The sequence below is a fragment of the Mustelus asterias genome, chromosome 13 (assembly GCF_964213995.1).
Source record: "Mustelus asterias chromosome 13, sMusAst1.hap1.1, whole genome shotgun sequence".
NCBI lineage: Eukaryota > Metazoa > Chordata > Chondrichthyes > Carcharhiniformes > Triakidae > Mustelus > Mustelus asterias.
In genome coordinates, this window is record NC_135813.1 from 79,953,128 (window position 1) to 79,977,127 (window position 24,000).

Genomic DNA, 24,000 nt, shown 5'->3' on the forward strand with positions numbered 1-24,000 from the left:
TTCTCTGGCCATTGGGCGGGGGAGCCACGGAAACCTCCATAGACATCAGCAGGAGCAGAAGATCCCGTCAATCGCCTCTGCCATGGGGGAGGTGGGGGGGGTCGGGAAAATCCCGGCCAATGAAGGAATGATGATATATTTCCCAATCAGGATGGTGAGTGATTGGGAGGGGAATCTCCAGGTGCTGGTGTTCCCGTGTGTCTGCTGCCCTCGTCCTTCTAGATGGAAGTACCAGAGAATGGCTGCCTCCCTCGCTTTAGTTTAATTGAAAAGGTGTAACGTGTGGACTGGGTCTGTGTGCGGTGAATAAATGCAGCTTCTAGCGTGTACAGGTGAGCCCCATTGCCAAGCCGACTGATAATCTCCAATTGGCTGTCAGTGTAAGTCTTAGCACACTCAGGATTGTTTAGCAAGTGTTGTCCAATCAGAGAATCACATCAAATGTTGGACGCGAGGTTTTGAGGTTTCAGTAAGATCAGCTTTATAACATGTGGAACTGCAGGAATCTCAGTGCTTGTACTGAGCAGTGAAGGTGGGCTTGTGGAGGACAGCAGGAGGGAACCAATTGGCAGATTTCCCAAGGAGCACTTTGAGGAAATGGAGATAATTTGACTGTTCCATTTCAAGGGGAATTTGAGCTCAGGATGGAACCTGTTAAGGTTCTTGAATGGAGAGGTTTGCCTGTCACACGAATGAACAATGAACAATTTCACTGATAGTGTGAGGCCGGGTGTGTGGGCTGCACGTCTCGATAACTGGCGGATCGTATCAAAACCTCGCTCACCCTAAGGTCGGAAATTCCCACCCGCATGGTCCACCCCGCACGCTATGATCCCCGTGGTGGGCGGGACAGGAAAATTCCACCGCATGTCCCTTCGGCTAAAAGCAAAATACTGCGGATGCTGGAATCTGAGACAAAAACAGAAAATGCTGGAAAATCTCAGCAGTAGAAAGGCCTGATGGGATATACCCCAGGATACTGAGAGAGACAAGGGAGGAAGTTGCTGGGGCCTTGAGAGAAATCTTTGTATCCTCACTGGCTACAGGGGAGGTCCCAGAAGATTGGAGAATAGCCAATGTTGTTCCTTTGTTTAAGAAGGATAGCAAAAATAATCCAGGTAATTACAGGCCGGTGAGCCTTACATCAGTGGTAGGGAAATTATTGGAGAGGATTCTTCGAGACAGGATTTATTCCCACTTGGAAATAACTGGACATATTAGTGAGAGGGAACATGGTTTTGTGAAGGGGAGGTCATGTCCCACTAACTTGATCAAGTTTTTCGAGGAACTGAGGAAGATGATTGATGAGGGTAGGGCAGTGGATGTTGTCCACATGGACTTCAGTAAGGCCTTTGACAAGGTCCCTCATGGCACACTGGTGCAGAAGGTGAAGTCACATGGGATCAGAGGTGAGCTGGCAAGGTGGATTCAGAACTGGCTCGGTCAAAGAAGACAGAGGGTAACAGTGGAAGGATGCGTTTCTGAATGGAGGGCTGTGACAAGTGGTGTTCCTCAGGGATCAGTGCTGGGACCTTTGCTGGTTGTAATATATATAAATGATTTGGAGGAAAATGTAACTGGTTTGATTAGTAAGTTTGCAGACAACACAAAGGTTGGTGGATTTGTGGATAGCGATGAGGACCATCAGAGGATACAGCAGGATATAGATCAGTTGGAGAATTGGGCGGAGAGATGGCAGATGGAGTTTAATCCGGACTAATGTGAGATAATGTATTTTGGAAGGTCTAATACAGATAGGAAATATACAGTAAATGGCAGAACCCTTAAGAGTATTGATAGGCAAAGGGATCTGGATATACAAGTACACAGGTCACTGAAAGTGGCAATGCAGGTGGAGAAGGTAGTCAAGAAGGCATACAGCATGCTTCCCTTCATTGGCCGGGGCATTGAGTTTAAAAATTGGCAAGTCATGTTGCAGTTTTATAGAACCTTAGTTAGTCCACACTTGGAATATAGTGTTCAATTCTGGTTGCCACACTACCAGAAGGCTTTGGAGAGGGTACAGAAAAGATTTACCAGGATGTTGCCTGGTATAGAGGGCATTAGCTATGAGGAGAGGTTGGAGAAACTTGGTTTGTTCTCACTGGAACGACGGAGGTTGAGGGGCGACCTGATAGAAGTCTACAAGATTATGAGAGGCATGGACAGGATGGATAGTCAGAAGCTTTTTCCCAGGGTGGAAGAGTCAATTACTAGGGGGCATAGGTTTAAGGTGCGAGAAGCAAGGTTTAAAGGAGATGTACGAGGCAGATTTTTTACACAGAGAGTGGTGGGTGCCTGGAACTCGTTGCTGGAGGTGGTAGTGGAAGCAGATACGATAGTGAGTTTTAAGGGATGTCTTGACAAATACATGAATCGGATGGGAATAGAGGGATATGGTCCCCAGAAGGGTAGGGGGTTTTAGTTAAGTCGGGCAGCATGGCCGGTGCAGGCCTGTTCCTGTGCTGTAATGTTCTTTGTTCTTTGTTCCTTGAGAAGGTCTAAAGCTTCCAGAACTCTTTGGAGAGGTAAGCAATTCTTGTAGTTAGGCCCAGAGACACATTTGGAGAGGTGAAGTACCCTTTGGGACCATTAAAAGTTGACATTAATTTACATAAAAAGTAGAAAATTCTTTGAAGCTGTTAAGGCATTTAAATCTCCTGCCCTTGAATTTTTTGAAAAAAAAACATTTTGCAGCATAAATCAGTGCATGCCAATTCACTGTCTATTGACATAAAAGCCTGAGAGCTATCATAGGATTTGTGTTGTCTGACTGATTTCACAACCTATCATTATCATAGTGGGGTGCCTGTCAGTTCACATTTTGATTGACAGTTCCAAGTACTTATAAAGCCTTTGGAATGGGACTATGAATACAAATGCTTGTTTTTATCAGGGATTAAGTAAACATTGAAATGTAGAAGATAGGAGCAGGAGGAGGCCATTTGGCCCTTTGAGGCTGCTCCTAAGTAGTTAAAGCAAGTTAAATATAGTGATTGGGTTTTTATCACAGAGGGTGGTGGGAATCTGGAATGCGCTGCCTGGGAAGGTGGTGGAGGCTGGAAACCTCACAACCTTTAAAAAGATATTTGGATGAACACTTGAAATATCAGAACATTCAAGGATATGGGACAAGCATGGTGTCACAGTGGTTAGCACTGCTCACTGCCTCACAGCACCAGGGACCCGGGTTCGATTCCCAGCTTGAGTTACTGTCTGCGTGGAGTTTGCACATTCTCCCCGTGTCTGCGTGGGTTTCCTTCAGGTGCTCCAGTTTCCTCCCACAGTCCGAAAGACGTGTTGGTCAGGTGCATTGACCCGAACAGGCGCCGAGGTGTGGTGACTAGGGAAATTTCACAGTACCTTCATTGCAGTGTTAATGTAAGCCTTACTTGTGACACTAATAAATAAACTTTAAGTGCAGGAAAATGGGATTAGCGTGTTTTTAGTTGTAGTTATTATCGTTGCAGACCTGATGGGCCAAAGGGCCTTTTCTGTGCTATACAGCTCTGACTCTATGACAGAATTTTATTTTATTTCATCCCAGCGAGGTTCCAACGTGGATACCGGGTGAATTGGCATGGAAGGTGTTGGGGGCGGTGGGTGGTGGGTGGGCAAGCATGGCTTGTCATGAAGTGGCACTGAGGTGGCTTAGAGGCAAAAAAGGGCATTGGGGATGGGTAGAGGGGCAATGTGGGGGTGTGGGATGTGGGTAAAGGGGCAATGGGGGGGTGGGATGTGGGTAGAGGGGCAATGGGGGGGTGTGGGATGTGGGTAGAGGGGCAATGGGAGGGTGTGGGATGTGGGTAGAGGGGCAATGGGGGGGGGTGGGATGTGGGTAAAGGGGCAATGGGGGGGTGTGGGATGTGGGTAAAGGAGCAATGGGGGGTGTGGGATGTGGGTAGAGGGGCAATGGGGGGTGTGGGATGTGGGTAAAGAGGCAATGTGGGATGTGGGTAGGGGGCAATGGGGGGGTGTGGGATGTGGGTAGAGGGGCAATGGGGGGATGTGGGTAGGGGGCAATGGGGGTGTGTGGAATGTGGGTAGAGGGGCAATGGGGGGTGTGGGATGTGGGTAAAGGGGCAATGGGGGGTGTGGGATGTGGGTAAAGGGGCAATGGGGGGTGTAGGATGTGGGTAGGGGGCAATGGGGGTGTGTGGGATGAAGAGCGTGGCATGGGTTGGTATGGATTGGCTTGCGGTATTTGTGGGCAGTCAGGGTGGAGGGATGTATTTTCTTTTTATTGATTTATTTTTTCAAATCTGGGACAAGATCCTGGGGCACCAAGGTGGGCCTTTCACACAGACTGTCCCGTCCCCCACCCCCTGTCCCCCCCGTCCCCCCCAACCCACCCCCCCCCACCCTGTGTCCCCCTCCGCCCCACCCCCACCCCTCAGCTCCCCACCCCTACCCCTCAGCTCCCCACCCCTCAGCTCCCCCCCCCCCCCCCAACCCAGCCCGTAACAAAACCCTGCCATCTCCTGAGCCAGGAGTTTTCCCAGCACGGGGGTTGAAAGTTCAGGCCCACGAGTGATTAAAGCGCTGGGGCAGCGACAGTCAGTGATCAGGCAGGTTGGTCTTGCGGGATGAGGTGATCCCATTGCTCTGTCAGTGAGCAGTGTCTGATTAATCCCTTATTGTTTCCTGTCATTAATTCCTGCTCCAACTCTCTCTGCTGCCCATCGGGAGACTTTTCCGGCTCTCACTCATAATCCTTTGTTCGTTCCCTGCAGGTCTTCTCCAGCACGGTCGAGGCTGGGCAGCCATTGCCAAGATGGTGAGTTCCAAGACAGAGGCTCAGTGTAAAAATTTCTACTTTAATTACAAAAGGCGCCACAATTTGGATATTCTCCTGCAACAACACAGACTGAGAACGGTAAGAAGTGAAAGCAGCCAGTGAGCGGAACCTTCTCCTCTATCTCTGCCTCTCATTGCTGGACTGACAGAGTTGTAGCAGACGTCCGCGTGTGTCCAGCGATTTGTAAATTGAATATAACTGATCGGTTGGATTCACATGGAGCACCGTGGGCTTCACATCATTCTGGATTCGCACCAGCTCTGGGTTGCCGATGGCCTAGTGGTATTATCACTAGTCTATCAATCCAGAAACTCAGCTAATGTTCTGGGGACCCGGGTTCGAATCCCGCCACGGCAGATGGTGGAATTTGAATTCAATAAAAAAAATAGCTAGAATTAAGAATCTGCTGATGACCATGAAACCATTGTCGATTGTCAGAAAACCCCATCTGGTTCACTAATGTCCTTTAGGAAAGGAAATCTGCCGTCCGCACCCGGTCTGGCCTACATGTGACTCCAGAGCCACAGCAATGTGGTTGACTCTCAACTGCCCTCCAAAGACAACTAGGGATGGGCAATAAATGCTGATGTGGAGATGCCGGCGTTGGACTGGGGTAAACACAGTAAGAAGTCTCACAACACCAGGTTAAAGTCCAACAGGTTTATTTGGTAGCAAATGCCATTAGCTTTCGGAGCGCTGCCCCACCTGACTCACCTGACGAAGGGGCAGCGTTCCGAAAGCTAGTGGCTTTTGCTACCAGATAAACCTGTCGGACTTTAACCTGGTGTTGTGAGACTTCTTACAGTAAATGCTGGCCAGCCAGCGACGTCCATGCCTCATGCATGAATTTTTAAAAAAGACCAAGTTCAGTTTGAGAAAGTTCTGCAGTTGCATTCTTAACCTTTGTAATGTTGATCAGAATGTAACCTACCTTTGACCAACATTCAGCGGCTTACTTGGCCAGGGGACAATAAGTATAACTTTACTTCTACTTATTGCTAAGAAGGTGCTCGAACTCTAATTAAAATGAGGCAGCCTCTGTGGATCATTGATAGAAGTTGATACTCAGAATCTCAGCCCGATTCTTGGGCACCAAGCTGACCAGTACACTAGATACGATAGTGAGTTTTAAGGGGCATTTGGACAAATAGGATGGGAATAGAGGGATATGGTCCCCGGAAGAGTAGGGGGTTTTAGTTAAATCGGGCAGCATGGTCAGTGCAGGCTTGGAGGGCCGAACGGCCTGTTCCTGCGCTGTAATTTTCTTTGTTCTTTGTTCACATCCGACAGGAAGAGGCCATTCAGATTCTGCCTCCATTTCTTCATCTTCATTAAACAACAAACATGGGGCAGCACGGTAGCACAGTGGTTAGCATTGCTGCTTCACAGCTCCAGGGACCTGGGTTCGATTCCCGGCTTGGGTCACTGTCTGTGTGGAGTTTGCACATTCTCCTTGTGTCTGCGTGGGTTTCCTCTGGGTGCTCCAGTTTCCTCCCACAGTCCAAAGATGTGCGGGTTAGGTTGATTGGCCATGCTAAAATTGCCCCTTAGTGTCCTGAGATGTGTAGGTTAGAGGGATTAGTGGGTAATTATGTAGGGATATGGGGGTAGGGCCTGGGTGGGATTGTGGTCGGTGCAGACTTGATGGGCCACATGGCCTCTTTCTGCACTGCAGGGTAGCTATGATCTTATTTTGAAATTTTCAATCCATCTCCAGTCTCAGCAGCATTCTGAGAGAGCGAGTTACAGACCTCCGCTTTCGATCTTGTTTCAATAAAATGCAAAGGAAGCTCAAAGATTCGCAATCTTTCCAATCAGCACTTGGCAGCCTTCCCAACTCAACACCGAGCTCAACAATTTCACATCATAACCACCCCTCCCCACTGTTTTGGACAGTGGCTGTTGGTGATGATTCTGCTGTTACCATTTACACCACCTCTGGATCCATCTTTTGTTGTTTTATTTGTCCCATTACCTTGCGCCAATATCCCTTTTGTTATTTAATCTCTCCATCGCAGACATTCCCCTTTGTTCTTTCCTCCCTTCTCTCCTTTCCCTGTTTCTGTGCTTGCTAACACCCTGTTACACCTTTAATGCTATTCAGTTCTACTGAAGGAATCACTTTTATACACATGCCGCTGAATATCTTTAACATATTACACACGATATGTGGTACCGAAACAGGCCATTCAGCCCAACCAGCCCATGCTGGTTTTTACACACCACTCAAGACCCCTCCCATTCTTCCCTCATCTAAATCTCCCATTGTCATTCTGGGGCCAATTTTACTGTTCCGCCCGCCGCAGGAATTTGAGCAGGTGAGGGGTTGACTTGGGCGGGATTTTCCGGTTTTGGGGACGAGCCAGGCCAGAAAAACCCACTCTCGATGTTTCCTTCTTGTTTGGTTTCTCTTAAGGTTGTGTTTATTTTGCTCCAGCACTAGAGGGAGCACTTCCTGCACATGCTCAGTTTGTGTTAGAGTGTGTCACTGGCAGCATTGAAACTAACAAGTTGGCTTGGCGTAGACTAACAATGAAGTTCAAGTTACCCATTTTTAGTTCTGTACAGTCCTTAACCAATTAGAAGTTCTTGTATTTAGTCCATCTTTCATTGAACAACTATCCCACCGTAAAATATGCTTCTCGTAATTTAATAAATGGTAAAGGCATATGATCAGGACTTTCAGTAAATGAGATTCTCAATGTGGAGAATTGGTTGAAATATTTAGTTTAAGGACACCTTTTAATACAAATCAATTCGCCAACATGGGATTTGAAATGCTGACTCTAGGATCAAAAGTCTCATTTGTTACCGACTGAGTTACTTGGAATACAGTGTTCAATTTTGGTCGCCACACTACCAGGACGTGGAGGTTTTGGAGAGGGTACAGAAAAGATTTACCAGGATGTTGCCTGGCGTGGAGGGCGTTAGCTATGAGGAGAGGTTGGAGAAACTTGGTTTGTTCTCATTGGAACGACGGAGGTTGAGGGGCCACCTGATAGGAGTCTACAAGATTATGAGAGCCATGGACAGAGTGGATAGTCAGAAGCTTCTTCCCAGGGTGGAAGAGTCAATTACTAGGGGGCATAGGTTTAAGGCGCGAGGGGCAAGGTTTAAAGGAGATGTACGAGGCAAGTTTTTTTACACAGAGGGTGGTGGGTGCCTGGAACTCGTTGCCGGGGGAGGTAGTGGAAGCGGATACGGTAGTGACTTTTAAGGGGCGTCTTGACAAATACATGAATAGGATGGGAATAGAGGGATATGGTCCCCGGAAGGGTAGGGGGTTTTAGTTCAGTCGGGCAGCATGGTCGGTGCAGGCTTGGAGGGCCGGAGGGCCTGTTCCTGTGCTGTAATTTTCTTTGTTCTTTGTACTCGGGCTATGTAAAATATCACAGCACAAGACAGTGACACACTGAATCTAACTTACGGAGACGACACTCAGAAGACCACGTTCAAATTGTGATCCAGTCAGAGGCTGGGAACTGTGATGTTGCTGGGTGCAATGTACCGCGGTGATTATCTGAAACATGAGAGTGGTATTTCCATTATTAAATCACTCCCGGCAACATCGCTCTAAATACCGAACATTACCGTTGGAATTCCAAACGGGAAATGCTTCCATTGCCGGTTGGAAAGTGATGTGAGCTGATGCGGGGGCGATAGATCCACATTGCCGCTGCTGAACACAGCGGTTTTTGGAGCAGTTGTGTGTGTGTGGCAGTGGCTGCGGGGGGGTCAGTTGTGCGTGTGGCAGCTGGCTGCGGGGGGGTGGGGGTCAGTTGTGTGTGTGGCAGCTGGCTGCGGGGGGGGGTCAGTGCTCCAATGCAATTGTTCCTGACAGCATTCCCATTGGCAGTCAGAGTTAGTCTTCCCTTATATATATCTAGGCTCTTCACTCCGACCAGTCGCTGCAGGATTCTCACCAGGCTCTGGGTAAAGGTGTTGATTCTGGATTTCTGGGTGATTATCTTATATTGACCCAGGAGGAGACAGTGTTTGTGTTTCACTGGGAGATGCTGTTGGTGGGTGTCTGTTGCTGTCTTTCTGAAAGGATTTCAGTTGCTGGGGCAATGGCACCAGGAGTTGGTTGTTTGTTTGAAGTGTGGGGCTCACTCTCTCTCTCTCTCTCTCTCTCTCTCACTGACAGCTTTCAGATCATGAGAAAGAGGAACTGTGATCTCACTGAAAGGCAGTATAGCATCCTGGGGCTGAATGGCCTCCTCCTGTTCCTCTCTTCCTGCTCGATCTCTCTCTATCTTTCTCTGTCTCCATCTCTATCGCTTTAAACTGTCCCGATTAAAACCATAAGCCCATAACAAATAGGAACAGGATGAGGCTGTTCGGCCCCGCAAGCCTGCTCTCCCATTCAATAGGATCATGACTAATCCAACATTTCTCATGTCCAATTTCCTGCCCATTCCCTGTCGCTCTTGATTCCTTTACTGATCAGAAATCTATCGTTCTCAGTTCTGTGACTTGCTCTCTCTCCATAAGACCATAAGACACAGGAGCAGAATTAGGCCACTTGGCCCATCGAGTCTGCCCCGCCATTCAATCATGGCTGAAATTTTTCTCGTCCCCATTCTCCTGCCTTTTCCTCATAACCCCCGAAGCCCTTATTAATCAGGAACCTATCTATGTCTGTCTTAAAGACACTCAATGACCCGCCCTCCTCTGCGGCAAAGAGTTCCACAGATTCACCACTCTCTGGCTGAAGAAATTCCTCCTCATCTTTGTTTTAAAGGATCGTCCCTTTAGCCTGAGGTTGTGCCCTCTGGTTCTAGTTTTTCCTACGAGTGGAAACATCCTCTCCACGTCCACTCTATCAACCTCCCACTTGCTGAGTCTGTCTCTCGCTCGATTTGTCCAGTAATTCAGAAACAGAATTCCAGCCGTGTTCGTACTTTATTACAGGTGGAAAATGCTGGTTGTTTCTGAGCTTGAGGCTCAGTCACATCCCAATCTGTACGTTTTCCAGACCCAAAGACAATTAAACTCTGTGACATCCCCCTGCTGCCGATGTTTCTTTGTACATAGAACATAGAACAGTACAGCACAGTACAGGCCCTTCGGCCCATGATGTTGTGCCGAACCTTTTCCGAAACCAAGATCAAGCTATCCCACTCCCTATCATCCTGGTGTGCTCCATGTGCCTATCCAATAACCGCTTAAATGTTCCTAAAGTGTCCGACTCCACTATCACTGCAGGCAGTCCATTCCACACCCCAACCACTCTCTGCGTAAAGAACCTACCTCTGATATCCTTCCTATATCTCCCACCACGAACCCTATAGTTATGCCCCTTCGTAACAGCTACATCCACCAGAGGAAATAGTCTCTGAACGTCCACTCTATCTATCCCCCTCATCATCTTATAAACCTCAACCTCCTCCGCTCCAGGGAGAACAGCCCTAGCTCCCTCAACCTTTCCTCATAAGACCTACCCTCCAAACCAGGCAGCATCCTGGTAAATCTCCTCTGCACTCTTTCCAGCGCTTCCACATCCTTCTTATAGTGAGGTGACCAGAACTGCACACAATATTCCAAATGTGGTCTCACCAAGGTCCTGTACAGTTGCAGCATAACCCCACGGCTCTTAAACTCCAACCCCCTGATAATAAACGCTAACACACTATAGGCCTTCTTCACGGCTCTATCCACTTGAGTGGCAACCTAATTCCGTATTTTAAAAGAATTGATGATTCCGGCATTAGCAGGAGACAGCAATTCCACCGACAAACCTCAAGGTGACACATGTCCCACATTCGGCTTCTCAGGGACGCGTTGGAGCTGTCCATCTGCTGTCGGTGTGCGAGAGACGGTTGGAAGCATTGACTCAGGCTCCGAGGCTTAGTTTCACGCTCAGAGTTAGAGTCCGGGACACATTCCAGACATCCCGCAATGCACCAACCGCAGAAACTGTCACACAAAGTTAGAAAGGACAGGAGAAAAGTCCAGCAGCAACACTGTCAGTGTAGCTCAGCGGGCTGGACGGCTGGGTGGTGATACAGAGCGACGCCATCAACATGGGTTCAATCCCCGTACCAGCTCAGGTTATTCACGAAGGTCCCGCCTTCTCAACCTTGCCCCTCGTCTGAGGTGTGCTGATCCTCAGGTTAAATCCCCACCAGCCTATCGTCATCTGGGACGATGGCGACTTTACCGTTTATCTTTATTTTTCTGATGTATAACTAGAAATTTACCAGCAATTAGAAGTAGTTATATTGACCTGCATTTTAATAGTGATTAATTAAAGTCACAGGGTTTTATAAAGCAGAGAGAGGCCCTTTGGTCCATCATGTCTGTGCTGCCCATTGAACACCTGTCTGTTCTCATCCCATTTTCCAGCACTGGTCGTGTCGCCTCATTGGTCATTGATGTTAAAGGGAAAAGTCTACAGCAAAAGCAAGTTCACACAACACACGTTCTTTCCTCACTCGTTAGATTTGCTCAAGAGTTTTAACACCAACTCCACATTGTCACCAAGGGCCCAGCCTCTCTGCGGTTATTTACTGTAACATTTCCCTCAGGAATTTGTGTTTTGCTTTGACAGGAGGCAGTAAAGGTGGTGAAGAAGAGGAGAAAGACCAGGCAGGGTGAAGAGACCTCGGCAACCTCTGCTGCTGAAGATGAGGATCTGGAAGCTTCTGCAGTGAGTGAGGATGAAGAAGAAATGACGGAAGATACAGAGGGTGTGTCTCCATCGCTTGGCGGTAGCCAATCAATATCCGCTTCCTCCGTGATTCTATCCTCACAGCTGGGGGGAGGAAGTGATTTCTGTGGAAGTTCACGAGGTCAAACTTAATCTCTTCCCCCATTCCCGACCGGAAAAGCAGACAGTTTGGACCGTTACATCCCATTGAATGGGAAGCAGATTCAGACACCTGATCAAATCACCCATTCCACAACTATGCATACTTTGATTATCCCAGAATTGGTCTCACAAGTTTGGTTAATCTCCACTTCCATCCAATCCCAAAGTAAATCCATGACCGTATTCCCCTGATCCTCACTATTTCCCAGTGTGTCCATCTCGGAGTCTCCCAATCACTGGGTGCTGTCCTAAACGCACTAAGAGTTCTCACAACACCAGGTTAAAGTCCAACAGGTTTATTTGGTAGCAAAAGCCACACAAGCTTTCAGAGCGCTGCTCCTTTGTCAGATAAGTGGGAGTTCTGTTCACAAACAGGGCATCTAAAGACACAAACTCAATTTACAAAATAATGGTTGGAATGCGAGTCTTTACAGGTAATCAAGTCTTAAAGGTACAGACAATGTGAGTGTGGAGAGAGCGTTAAGCACAGGTTAAAGAGATATGTATTGTCTCCAGCCGGGACTGTTAGTGAGATTTTGCAAGCCCAGGCAAGTGGTGGGGGTTACAGATAGTGTGACATGAACCCAAGATCCTGGTTGAGGCTGTCCTCATGTGTACGGAACGTGGCTATCAGTCTCTGCTCAGCGACTCTGCGTTGTCTGCTGAAGTGTTCCCCAACAGGAAGAGAACACTCTTGCCTGGTGATTGTCGAGCGGTGTTCATTCATCCGTTGTCGTAGCGTCTGCATGGTCTCCCCAATGTACCATGCCTCGGGACATCCTTTCCTGCAGCGTATCAGGTAGACAACGTTGGCCGAGTTGCAAGAGTATGTACCGTGTACCTGGTAGATGGTGTTCTCACGTGAGATGATGGCATCCGTGTGGATGATCTGGCACGTCTTGCAGAGGTTGCTGTGGCAGGGTTGTCGTGTTCACTGTTCTCCTGAAGGCTGGGTAGTTTGCTGCGGACAATGGTCTGTTTGAGGTTGTGCGGTTGTTTGAAGGCAAGAAGTGGGGGTGTGGGGATGGCCTTGGCGAGATGTTCGTCTTCATTAATGACATGTTGAAGGCTCCGGAGAAGATGTCGTAGCTTCTCCACTCCGGGGAAGGACTGGACGGCGAAGGGTACTCTGCCTGCCGTGTCCCGTGTTTGTTTTCTGAGGAGGTCGGTGCGGTTTTTCGCTGTGGTGCGTCAGAACTGTCGATCGATGAGTCGAGCGCCATATCCTGTTCTTATGAGGGCATCTTTCAGCGTCTGGAGGTGTCTGTTGCGATCCTCTTCATCTGAGCAGATCCTGTGTATACGGAGGGCTTGTCCGTAGGGGATGGCTTCTTTAACATGTTTAGGGTGGAAGCTGAAGAAGTGGAGCATCGTGAGGTTATCCGTGGGCTTGCTGTACAGTGAAGTGCTGAGGTGACCGTCCTTGATGGAGATGCATGTGTCCAAGAATGCAGCCGATTCCGGAGAGTAGTCTATGGTGAGTCTGATGATGGGATGGAACTTGTTGATGTCATCATAAAGTTTTTTCAGTGATTGTTCACCATGAGTCCAAAGGAAGAAAATGTCATCGATGTATCTCGTGTATAGCATCGGTTGAAGGTCCTGTGCGGTGAAGAAATCTTGTTCGAACCTGTGCATGAAGATGTTGGCATATTGAGGTGCGTATTTGGTCCCCGTGGCTGTTCCGTGTACACATGGAACAGCCATGGGGACCAAATTCCATGTACACAATGAACAGCCATGGGGACGAAATTCGCACCTCAATATGCCAACATCTTCATGCACAGGTTCGAACAAGACCGCTTCACCGCACAGGACCTTCAACCGATGCTATACACTAGATACATCGATGACATTTTCTTCCTTTGGACTCATGGTGAACAATCACTGAAACAACTATATGATGACATCAACAAGTTCCATCCCACCATCAGACTCACCACGGACTACTCTCGGAATCGGTTGCATTCTTGGACACATGCATCTCCATCAAGGACGGTCACCAGAGCACTTCACTGTACCGCAAGCCCACGGATAACCTCACAATGCTCCGCTTCTCCAGCTTCCACCCTAAACACGTTAAAGAAGCCATCCCCAACGGACAAGCCCTCCGTATACACAGGATCTGCTTGGATGAGGAGGATCGCAACAGACACCTCCAGACGCTGAAAGATGCCCTCACAAGAACAGGATATGGCGCTCAACTCATCGATCGACAGTTCCGACGCACCACAGCGAAAAACCGCACCAACCTCCTCAGAAGACAAACACGGGACACGGCAGACAGAGTACCCTTCGTCGTCCAGTACTTCCCCGGAGCGGAGAAGCTATGACATCTTCTCTGGAGCCTTCAACATGTCATTGATGAAGACAAACATCTTGCCAAGGCCATCCCCACACCCCCACTTCTTGCCTTCAAACAACCACACAACCTCAAACAGACCATTGTCCGCAGCAAACTACCCAGCCTTCAGGAGAACAGTGACCATGACACCACACAACCCTGCCACAGCAACCTCTGCAAGACGTGCCGGATCATCGACACAGATGCCATCATCTCACGTGAGAACACCATCCACCAGGTACACGGTACATACTCTTGCAACCCGGCCAACGTTGTCTACCTGATACGCTGCAGGAAAGGATGTCCCGAGGCATGGTACATTGGGGAGACGTTGCAGATGCTACGACAACGGATGAATGAACACCGCTCGACAATCACCAGGTAAGAGTGCTCTCTTCCTGTTGGGAAACACTTCAGCGATAACGGGCATTCAGCCTCTGATCTTCGGGTAAGCGTTCTCCAAGGCGGCCTTCATGACACACGACAACGCAGAGTCGCTGAGCAGAGACTGATAACCAAGTTCCGCACACATGAGGAGGGCCTCAACCGGGATCTTGGGTTCATGTCACACTATCTGTAACCCCCACAACTTGCCTGGGCTTGCAAAATCTCACTAACTGTCCTGTCTGTAGACAATACACATCTGTTTAACCTGTGCTTAACGCTCTCTCCACACTCACATTGTCTGTACCTTTAAGACTTGATTACCTGTAAAGACTCGCATTCCAACCATTATTTTGTAAATTGAGTTTGTGTCTTTATATGCCCTGTTTGTGAACAGAACTCCCACTTACCTGACGAAGGAGCAGCGCTCCGAAAGCTAGTGGCTTTTGCTACCAAATGAACCTATTGGACTTTAACCTGGTGTCGTGAGACTTCTTACTGTGTTTACCCCAGTCCAACGCCGGCATCTCCACACCATGCTGTCCTAAAGCCACAACTCCAGCTAGCCTCTCTCTCCTTCTGTAGCCCAATCACTCATTTCCCATTTTCCGCTCTCTCTGCGACTCTGTCCCGCTCTCTTTCCGCATTCCCAGCATTCCCGACAGATCCTTCAGCCTGGAATTCACATCCAGAAATCTCCAGCCTCACCCTAGTGCTCTCAATTTGTGAAAGCCTCTGAATTCCCCTCTCCCTCCAAGCCTCCTGTTTGCTGTCTCCATTCGTCGCTCACTTCCTGATGCCTTTTGGCAGAGTTTTCGAGTTTAAAGTTGTTTTCCCAGACGATGCGGAGAAACGTGCAGTTATGACAGAGCTGGATGGGCAGATAGAAAAATTCATTTCAAAATCTAATGGGATGTTTATCTCTTTGTATCCAGGGCCTGGGAGCTTTGTTCCAATTCTAGACAGCTCTGTACATACCCCTCCTGGGGTAACCGGGTTCAGCTGTGGGCACTACAACTCAGGCAGGCGACATTCGCCTTGGAGGAGATACAGGGAAGATCATTGGAATGACCCTGGGGCTGAAAGGGTTAAGTTACAGGGACAGGTCGCGGAGACGAGCTTGTATTTTCTTGAGTTTAGAAGATTAAGGAATTTAGAATAACAGAATTTGAGAGAGTTATTCATTGGGAGAGTTTAGCAGAATGGCTCCAGGGTGAGAATCATCAGTGATGAGGATAGATTGGAGAGGTTGGGCCTGTTCTCATTGGAGAGAAGGCGGCTAAGAGGAGATTTGATAAAGATGTCTAAAATCATGAGGGGGCCTGGGCAGAATAGATCGGGAGAAACTGTTCCCACTCGTAAAAGGATCGAGAACGAGAGGGGCACAGATTTAAAGTGATTTGCAAAAGAAGTGAATGTGATGAGAAAAAAATATTCACACAGGTTGGGGTCTGAAATGCGCTGCCCGGGAGCGTGGTGGAGGCAGGTTCAATCGAGGCATTCGAGAGGGAATCAGATGATTATTTGAATAGAGACAATGTGCAGGGGTATGGGGGAAAGGATAGGGGAATGGCACTGAGTCAAGATGTCTGTTTGGGGAGCCGGTGCAGACACGATGGGCCAAATGGCCTCCTCCTGCACCATAACAATACTGGCATTCTGTGATAAAAAGAAATTAGTTCCTCTGTCTGTCCAAAATCCAATCCAAAACAAGGGGGCAGACACCAATTCTTTGAGGGATCTTGCTGTGCAACGATTGGCCCCCAAGTTTCTTAACATTCCAGCATTGGCCGCACCCCGGAGAAGTTTTATTGATCAAAAAGCACCTTGGGAAGAAGTGCAGGTGTGACAGATGTCAGGGACAATGGAGAAGCAGGCTAAATGTGAAAGGGTCAGAGAGGACATGAAGAAACTAAGAAAAGGAGAGAATGAAAGGAGATTGGCAGCTCACAAGAGAATCCCAAGGCCTTCGTTAAACAGATACATAAAAGGGTGGTACAAGAGAGTGGGGCTAATTAGAGATAAAAGTAGACTGGCAGGTGGCAGCAAGAGAAGTAGTGCAAGTATTAAACAAGCACTTGGCAGCTGCTTTTACAAAGGAAAATGATGCTTCCCAGGTTGTGATGAGAGATGAGGTAACTGGTACACCAGAAGAATTTTCAATGGAGAAGAAGGTGGTGTTAGAAAGGCTATCTTTACTTAAAATTGACAAAGATATCAGGACCAGATGATACATCCAAGGGTACTGAGGGAAGAGTGTGTGGAAATTGCAGAGGCACTGGTGATAATCTTCCAGTCTTCCTGACACACAGGGTGGTGCCAGAGGACTGGAGGATTAAGAATTTTACACCCTTGTTCAAAAGGGAAGCAAGGATAGAGCCAGCAATTACAGGCCAGTTTGACTTCAGTGGTAGGGAAACTTCTGGAAACTGTAGTTCAGGACAAAATCAATAGTCACTTAGACAAGTGCAAATAAAGGGAAAGCCAGCATGGATTCATTAAGGAGATATCATGTTTAACTAAACTTTATTGGGAGTTTTATTGAGGAGGAACAGAAGGTTGATGAGGGCAGTGCTGTTGGTGTGGTGTATAAAGATTGTCAAAAGGCATTTGATACTGTGCCATACAACAGACTTGTGAGCAAAATTCTAGGTCATGGAATGTAAGTGGAAGCAGGCACTTGGATAAGAAATTTGCTGAGTGACAGGAAAGAGAGTGGTGATAAATGGCTGTTTTCAGTCTGTAGTGCAGTTCCTCAGGAATCAGTGTTGGAACCCTTGCTCTTCCTGATAAAAATGAATGGCCGAGACTGTGGTGTTCAGGCAAGATTTCACAATGAGCAGATGATCCAAAGATTGGAAACGTTGTCAATTGTGATGAGGATAATCTTGATATCCAAAAGGACATAGACATTTTGGGCAGATAAGTGACAGATGAAGTTCAATGCAGAGAAGTGTGAGGTGCTTCATTTTGGGAGGAAGAATATGGAGAGATAGCGTAAAATAAAGACAGAAATTCTAAAGGAGGTGCAAGAACAGAGGGACTGCGGTGACACATGTTATTGAAGAGGGCAGGGCAGGTTCAGAGAATCAGAGAATCACAGATTACTACAGTGCAGGAGAGGCCCTTCAGCCCATCGAGTCTGCACCAACGCATGAAAGGCTCTGACCTGCCCACCTAACCCCACTTACCAGCACTTGGCCCATAGCCTTGAATGTTATGATGTGCCAAGTGCTCATCCAGATACTTTTTAAAGGATGTGAGGTGCCTCCACCACCCTCCCAGGCAGCGCATTCCAGACCCTCACCATCCTCTGAGTAAAGAGGTTATTCCTCAAATCCCCCCAAAACCTCAGAGAGAGCAGTTGCTAAAACATTTATTATCTGCGACTTTCTAAACAGAGGCACTGAGTACAAGAGTAAGGAGGTGATGTTGAACTTGTATAAATCACCAGTTAGGCTCCAACTGGAGACTGAGTCCAATTCTGAGCACCAATCCTGAGGAAGGTTGTGAGGGCGTTGGAGAGAGTCCAGAGGAGGTTCACAAGAACGGTGGCAGAGATAAGGAACTATCACCATGAGGACAGATTGGAAAGGTCGGCACTGTTTTCCTTGGATTAAAGGCTGACAGAGGTATTGGAGATCCTGAGGGATACGGGCAAGGGAAAGAATAAGGAACTGTTTCCACTCGCAGTCACAGAGTCAGAGATTTACAGCATGGAAACAGGCCAGATCATCAAGAACAACAGATTCAGAAAATCGGCAAAAGGAGTGAAAGTGGTGGGAGGAAAATTCTTTTCATCCAGAGGGTGGTTAGGGACTGGGGCAAAGTTTCTGGGAGGGTGACGGAGGCAGGTTCGATTGCGTACTCGAAAGAGAATTGGATTGCTTTCTAAAGAGAATGAACGTGCAAGATGTACAGACAGAAGGCGGGTGAGTGGGACTGAGTAGAATGCTGGTTCAGAGAGAGTAGTACAGAATAGATGGACCAAATGGCCACCTTCTGCACTGTAAAGATTCTGTGATTCAAAGCGATGTGCAAACTTGGTGAGGGTTGAGAGGGTTGGCTTATGAGGAGAGACTGAGTAGACTGGGGCTATACTCATTGGAATTCAGAAGAATGAGAGGAGATCTTATAGAAACATATAAGATTATGAAGGGAATAGATAAGATAGAAGCAGGGAAGTTGTTTCCACTGGTGGGTGAAACTAGAACTAGGGGGCGTAGCCTCAAAATAAGGGGGAGCAGATTTAGGATTGGGTTGAGGAGGAACTTCTTCACACAAAGGATTGTGAATCTGTGGAATTCCCTGCCCAGTGAAGCAGTTGAGGCTACCTCATTGAATGTTTTTAAGGCAAGGGTAGATAAATTTTTGAACAGTAAAGGAATTAAGGGTTATGGTGAGCGGGCGGGTAAGTGAAGCTGAATCCACAAAAAGATCAGCCATGATCTTATTGAATGGCGGAGCAGGCTCGAGGGGCCGGATGACCTACTCCTGCTCCTAGTTCTTATGGAACACAAAGATTGGTGGATTTGCGGATAGCGATGAGGACCATCAGAGGATACAGCAGGATATAGATCGGTTGGAGACTTGGGCGGAGAGATGGCAGATGGAGTTTAATCCGGACAAATGTGAAGTAATGCACTTTGGAAGGTCTAATACAGATAGGAAATATACAATAAATGGCAGACCCTTAAGAGTATTGATAGGCAAAGAGATCTGGGTGTATAGGTACACAGGTCACTGAAAGTGGCAACGCAGGTGGAGAAGGTAGTCAAGAAGGCATACGGCATGCTTGCCTTCATTGGCCAGGGCATTGAGTTTAAAAATTGGCAAGTCATGTTGCAGCTTTATAGAGCCTTAGTTAGGCCGCACTTGGAATATAGTGTTCAATTCTGGTCGCCACACTACCAGAAGGATGTGGAGGCTTTAGAGAGGGTACAGAAAAGATTTACCAGGATGTTGTCTGGTATGGAGGGCATTAGCTATGAGGAGAGGTTGGAGAAACTTGGTTTGTTCTCACTAGAACGACGGCGGTTGAGGGACGACCTGATAGAAGTCTACAAGATTATGAGAGTCATGGACAGAGTGGATAGTCAGAAGTTTTTTCCCTGGGTGGAAGAGTCAATTACGAGGGGGCACAGGTTTAAGGTGCATGGGGCAAGGTTTAAAGGAGATGTACAAGGCAGATTTTTTACACAGAGGATGGTGGGTGCCTGGAACTCACTGCCGGGGGAGGTAGTGGAAGCGGATGCGGTATTACAGGCCACCCAACAGCCAGCGGGAGATCGAGGAACAGACTTTTAAGGGGCGTCTTGACAAATACATGAATAGGATGGGAATGGATGGATATGGTCCCTGGGAGGGTAGGGGCTTTACTTAAGTTGGGCAGCATGGTCGGTGCAGGCTTGGAGGGCGAAAGGGCCTATTCCTGTGCTGTAATTTTCTTTGTTCTTATGAAAGGCAAGGTGGAAATGTGAGTTCTCGGCACAGTGTGACGCATTGTTCTCTTTGCTTTTCAGACAACAAGAGTTCCGAATCAGAGAGTGTTCCCTCACCAACATCGGAGAATAGAAGCAAATCCCCAAGCACGGCCAATCCAGAAGACACAGGAGTAGCAGATTCTCAGAAAGATGAGATTGCCGACTCCAAAGTGGACCTGGAAGATTCTGAGGGAATCCGTAAGGAGAATACTGAAGAAGAGAGAGAGATTAGTCAGGTGAAGATTGAGCAGTCGCAGGATAGGACAAAGAACGATTGCCCATCTGTGGATGAGAAAGTGAGACATGAAGAACGAGGAATGTCAGAGGAGGAAATCACACAGACGCCAAAAGCAGAATCAGACAAAATGGCAGAGACAGAGGCTAACGGCCGGCCGAGCAGTAACAATGATTCCAGCGCAACCTGCAGTGCTGATGAACTGGAGGAGCACGAGGCTTCGAATGCCAGCCGGTGAGAAGCAGCCTGTAAAAAATAGCCCAATGCCGCACTGTCAGAGGGTCAGTACTGAGGGAGTGCCGCACCATCAGAGGGTCAGTGCTGAGAGAGTGCCGCACTGTCAGAGGGTCAGTACTGAGGGAGTGCCACACTCTCAGAGGGTCAGTACTGAGGGAGTGCAGCACTGTCAGAGGGTCAGTACTGAGGGAGTGCCACACTGTTAGAGGGCCAGTACTGAGGGAGTGCCATACTGTCAGAGGGTCAGTACTGAGGGAGTGTCGCACTGTCAGAGGGTCAGTATTGAGGGAGTGCCGCACTGTTAGAGGGCCAGTACTGAGGGAGTGCCACACTGTCAGAGGGTCAGTACTGAGAGAATGCCGAACTGTCAGAGGGTCAGTACTGAGGGAGTGCAGCACTGTCAGAGGGTCAGTACTGAGGGAGTGCCACACTGTTAGAGGGTCAGTACTGAGGGAGTGCCGCACTGTCAGAGGGTCAGTACTGAGGGAGTGCCGCACTGTCAGAAGGTCAGTACTGAGGGAGTGCCGCACTGTCAGAGGGTCAGTACTGAGGGAGTGCTGCACTGTCAGCGGTATTCCTGGTGTTGGGAGTGAGCTGGGATCAGCGCTTTTCCCAGTGTTGTGTGGGCTGTGCAGTGAAGCCTATTGTCTGGAGTGGGATCTCCGCTTTGCAGAGGATCTCACACAATAATCAATCTTTGGCCAACTAGATTCTATTGGGTCAAGGGCAGTTGAGGAGTCGATGCAGAAAGATGTTACAGAGATTGGTTTTTGATAGTGAGTCCTATCTACAACAATACGGTTGAAAGATGGACAGGATTGGCAGCTTTACATTCCAGGACACAGATGTTTCAGGCGGGCTAGAGGGCGATGTAAAAGGGGTGGGAAGTTGCACTACTGGTTAAGGAGAATAACACAGCTGCACTGAGGGAGGACACCTCGGAGGGTTCATACAGCAAGGCAATATGGGTAGAGCTCAGGAATAGGAAGGGTGTAGTCACAATGTTGGGGGTTTATTACAGGCCACCCAACAGCCAGCGGGAGATCGAGGAACAGATATGCAGACAGATTTTGGAAAGGTGCAAAAACAAAAGGGCTGTTGTGGTGGGTGATTTTAACTTTCCCAACATCGATTGGGACTCACTCACTGCCAGAGGCTTGGATGGGGCAGAATTTGTAAGGAGCGTCAGGAGGGTTTCTTGAAAACAGTATGTAAATAGCCCAACTCGGGAAGGAGCTATATGAGACCTGGTGTTGGGGAATGAGCCCGGCCAGGTGATTGAACTTTCAGTAGAAGGGCATTTCGGGAACAATGATCATAAGTCCATAAGTTTTAAGTTGCATGTGGGTAAGGACAAGAGTGGTCCTCGGGCAAAGGTGTAAAATTGGGGGAAGACTACAATAACATTAGGCAGGATCTGGAGAGTGTAGATTGGGGGAGGCTGTTTGAGGGGAAATCAACATCCGACATGTGGGAATCTTTCAAATGTCAATTGATTGGAATTCAGGACTGGCATGTACCTGTTAGGATGAAGGATAAGTGTGACAAGTATCAGGAACCCTGGATAATGTGGGATATTATGAACCTTGTCAAAAAGAAACAGGAAGCATTCCGAAGGTCTAAAAGGTTTAGGACAGATGAAGCCCTTGAAGATTGTAAAAAACATAGGAAGGTACTTAAGGAAGGAGTTAGGAGGGCTATAAGGGGGTCAGGAAAAGTCCTGGGCAAACAGGTTTAAGGAAAATCCTAAGGCATTTTATACGTATGTAAAGAGCAAGAGGGTAGCCAGGGAAAGGGCTGGTCGACTCAACGATAGTGGAGGGAATCTATGCATGGAGCCAGAGGAAATGGGCGAGATACTAAATGAATATTTTGCCTCAGTATTCACCAAAGAGAGGGACTCGATGGATGAGGAGCCGAGGGTAGGGTGTGTAGATATTCTGAGTCATGTCGATATCAAAAAGGAGGAGGTATTAGGCTTCTTAAAAAGCATTAAAGTAGCTAAGTCCCCAGGGCCTGATGGGATTTACCCCAGAATAGTGAGGGAGGCAAGGGCGCAAATTGCTGGGGCCTTGACAGAAATCTTTGTATCCTCATTGGCTACAGGTGAAGTTCCAGAGGACTGGAGGATAGCCAATGTTGTTCCATTGTTTAAGAAGGGCAGCAGGGATAATCCAGGAAATTATAGGCCGGTGAGCCTCACGTCAATCGTAGGGAAGCTATTGGAAAAGATTCTTAGGGACAGGATTTACTCAAATTTGGAAAGAAATTGACTTATTAGTGATAGACAGCATGGTTTTGTGAAGGAGGGGTCGTGCCTCACTAACTTGACCGAATTTTTCAAGGAAGTGACGAAGATGATAGCTGAGGGAAAGGCAGTGAATGTTGTCTACATGGACTTCAGGAAAGCCTTTGACAAGGTACCTCATGGCAGACTGGTACGAAAGGTGAAGTCACACGGGAACAGAGGAAAGCTGGCAAGATGGATACAGAACTGTCTTGGCCATAGAAGACAGAGGGTAGCAGTAGAGGAATGTTTTTCTGAATGGAAGGCTGTGACTAGCGGCGTTCCACAGGGATCAGTTCTGGGACCTTTGTTGTTCAAAGTATATATAAATAATTTGGAGGAAAATGTAGCTGGTCTGATAAGCAAGTTCGCAGATGACACAAAAATTGGTGGAGTTGCGGATAGTGCAGAGGATTGTCAGAGGATACAGCAAGATATCGACCGGTTGGAGACTCGGGCGGAGAAATGGCAGATGGAGTTTAATCCGGACAAATGTGAGGTAATGCATTTTGGAAGGTCCAATGCATGTAGGAATTATACAGTAAATGGTAGAACCCTTAGGAGTATTGACAGGCAGAGAGATCTGGGCATACATGTCCACCGATCACTGAAAGTGGCAACACAGGTGGATAAGGTAGTCAAGAAGGGCATACGGGATGTTTGCCTTCATCGGGCCATTGAGAATAAAAATTGGCAGGTCATGCTGCAGCAGTACAGAACCTTAGGCCTCGTTTAGAATATTGTCTACAATTCTGGTCACCACACTACCAGAAGGATGTGGATGCTTTGGAGAGGGTACAGAAGAGGTTCACCAGGATGTTGCCTGGTCTGGAGGGTATTAGCTATGAGGAGAGGTTGAATAAACTTGGTTTGTTCTCACTGGAACAACAGAGGTTGAGGGGTGACCTGATAGAGGTTTACAAGTTTTTTTACACAGAGGATGGTGAATGTCTGGAAAGTGCTGCCTGGGGAGGTGGTGGTACGATAGCGGCACTTAAGGGGCAACTAGACGAATACATGAATAGGATGGGAATGGAAGGATACGGACTCTGTAAGTACATACGGTTTTAGTTTAGGCAGGCATCATGATCGGCGCAGGCTTGGAGGGCCGAATGGCCTGTTCCTGTGCTGTACTGTTCTTTGTTCTTTGCTATCTTCTTTAACTCAGCTCCTTCAGCTGAAGACGTTAAAAATGTAGCTTGTGTTTGTTCTTGTATTCAGGGTGCTGTCTCCCAGGCCACGTTTATTAACCTCTGGCTCTGATGGCCTGATTCACTGTCTGCCTCACAAACCACTGGATATCGACAAGATGAAGAAACAGGCAGCAACAATCCCTCCCATGGTGAGTGTCTGACCACCCAATGTCTGCTCATCAACCCAAGCCTTTGTTACCTCCAGACTGCACTATTCAAACACAC

The 24,000-nt window shown here is 47.9% G+C and overlaps 1 protein-coding gene across 1 annotated transcript in view; it reads left to right on the forward strand.

The window, feature by feature from the left end:
• Positions 1–24,000, forward strand: part of LOC144502798 (nuclear receptor corepressor 2-like) — a 171,257-nt gene that overhangs the window by 67,891 nt on the left and 79,366 nt on the right. Inside the window, 4 exon segments of the mRNA XM_078227084.1 lie at positions 4,734–4,876; positions 11,352–11,490; positions 19,863–20,292; positions 23,804–23,924. Of these exon segments, the coding sequence (XP_078083210.1) occupies positions 4,734–4,876; positions 11,352–11,490; positions 19,863–20,292; positions 23,804–23,924 (833 nt within the window).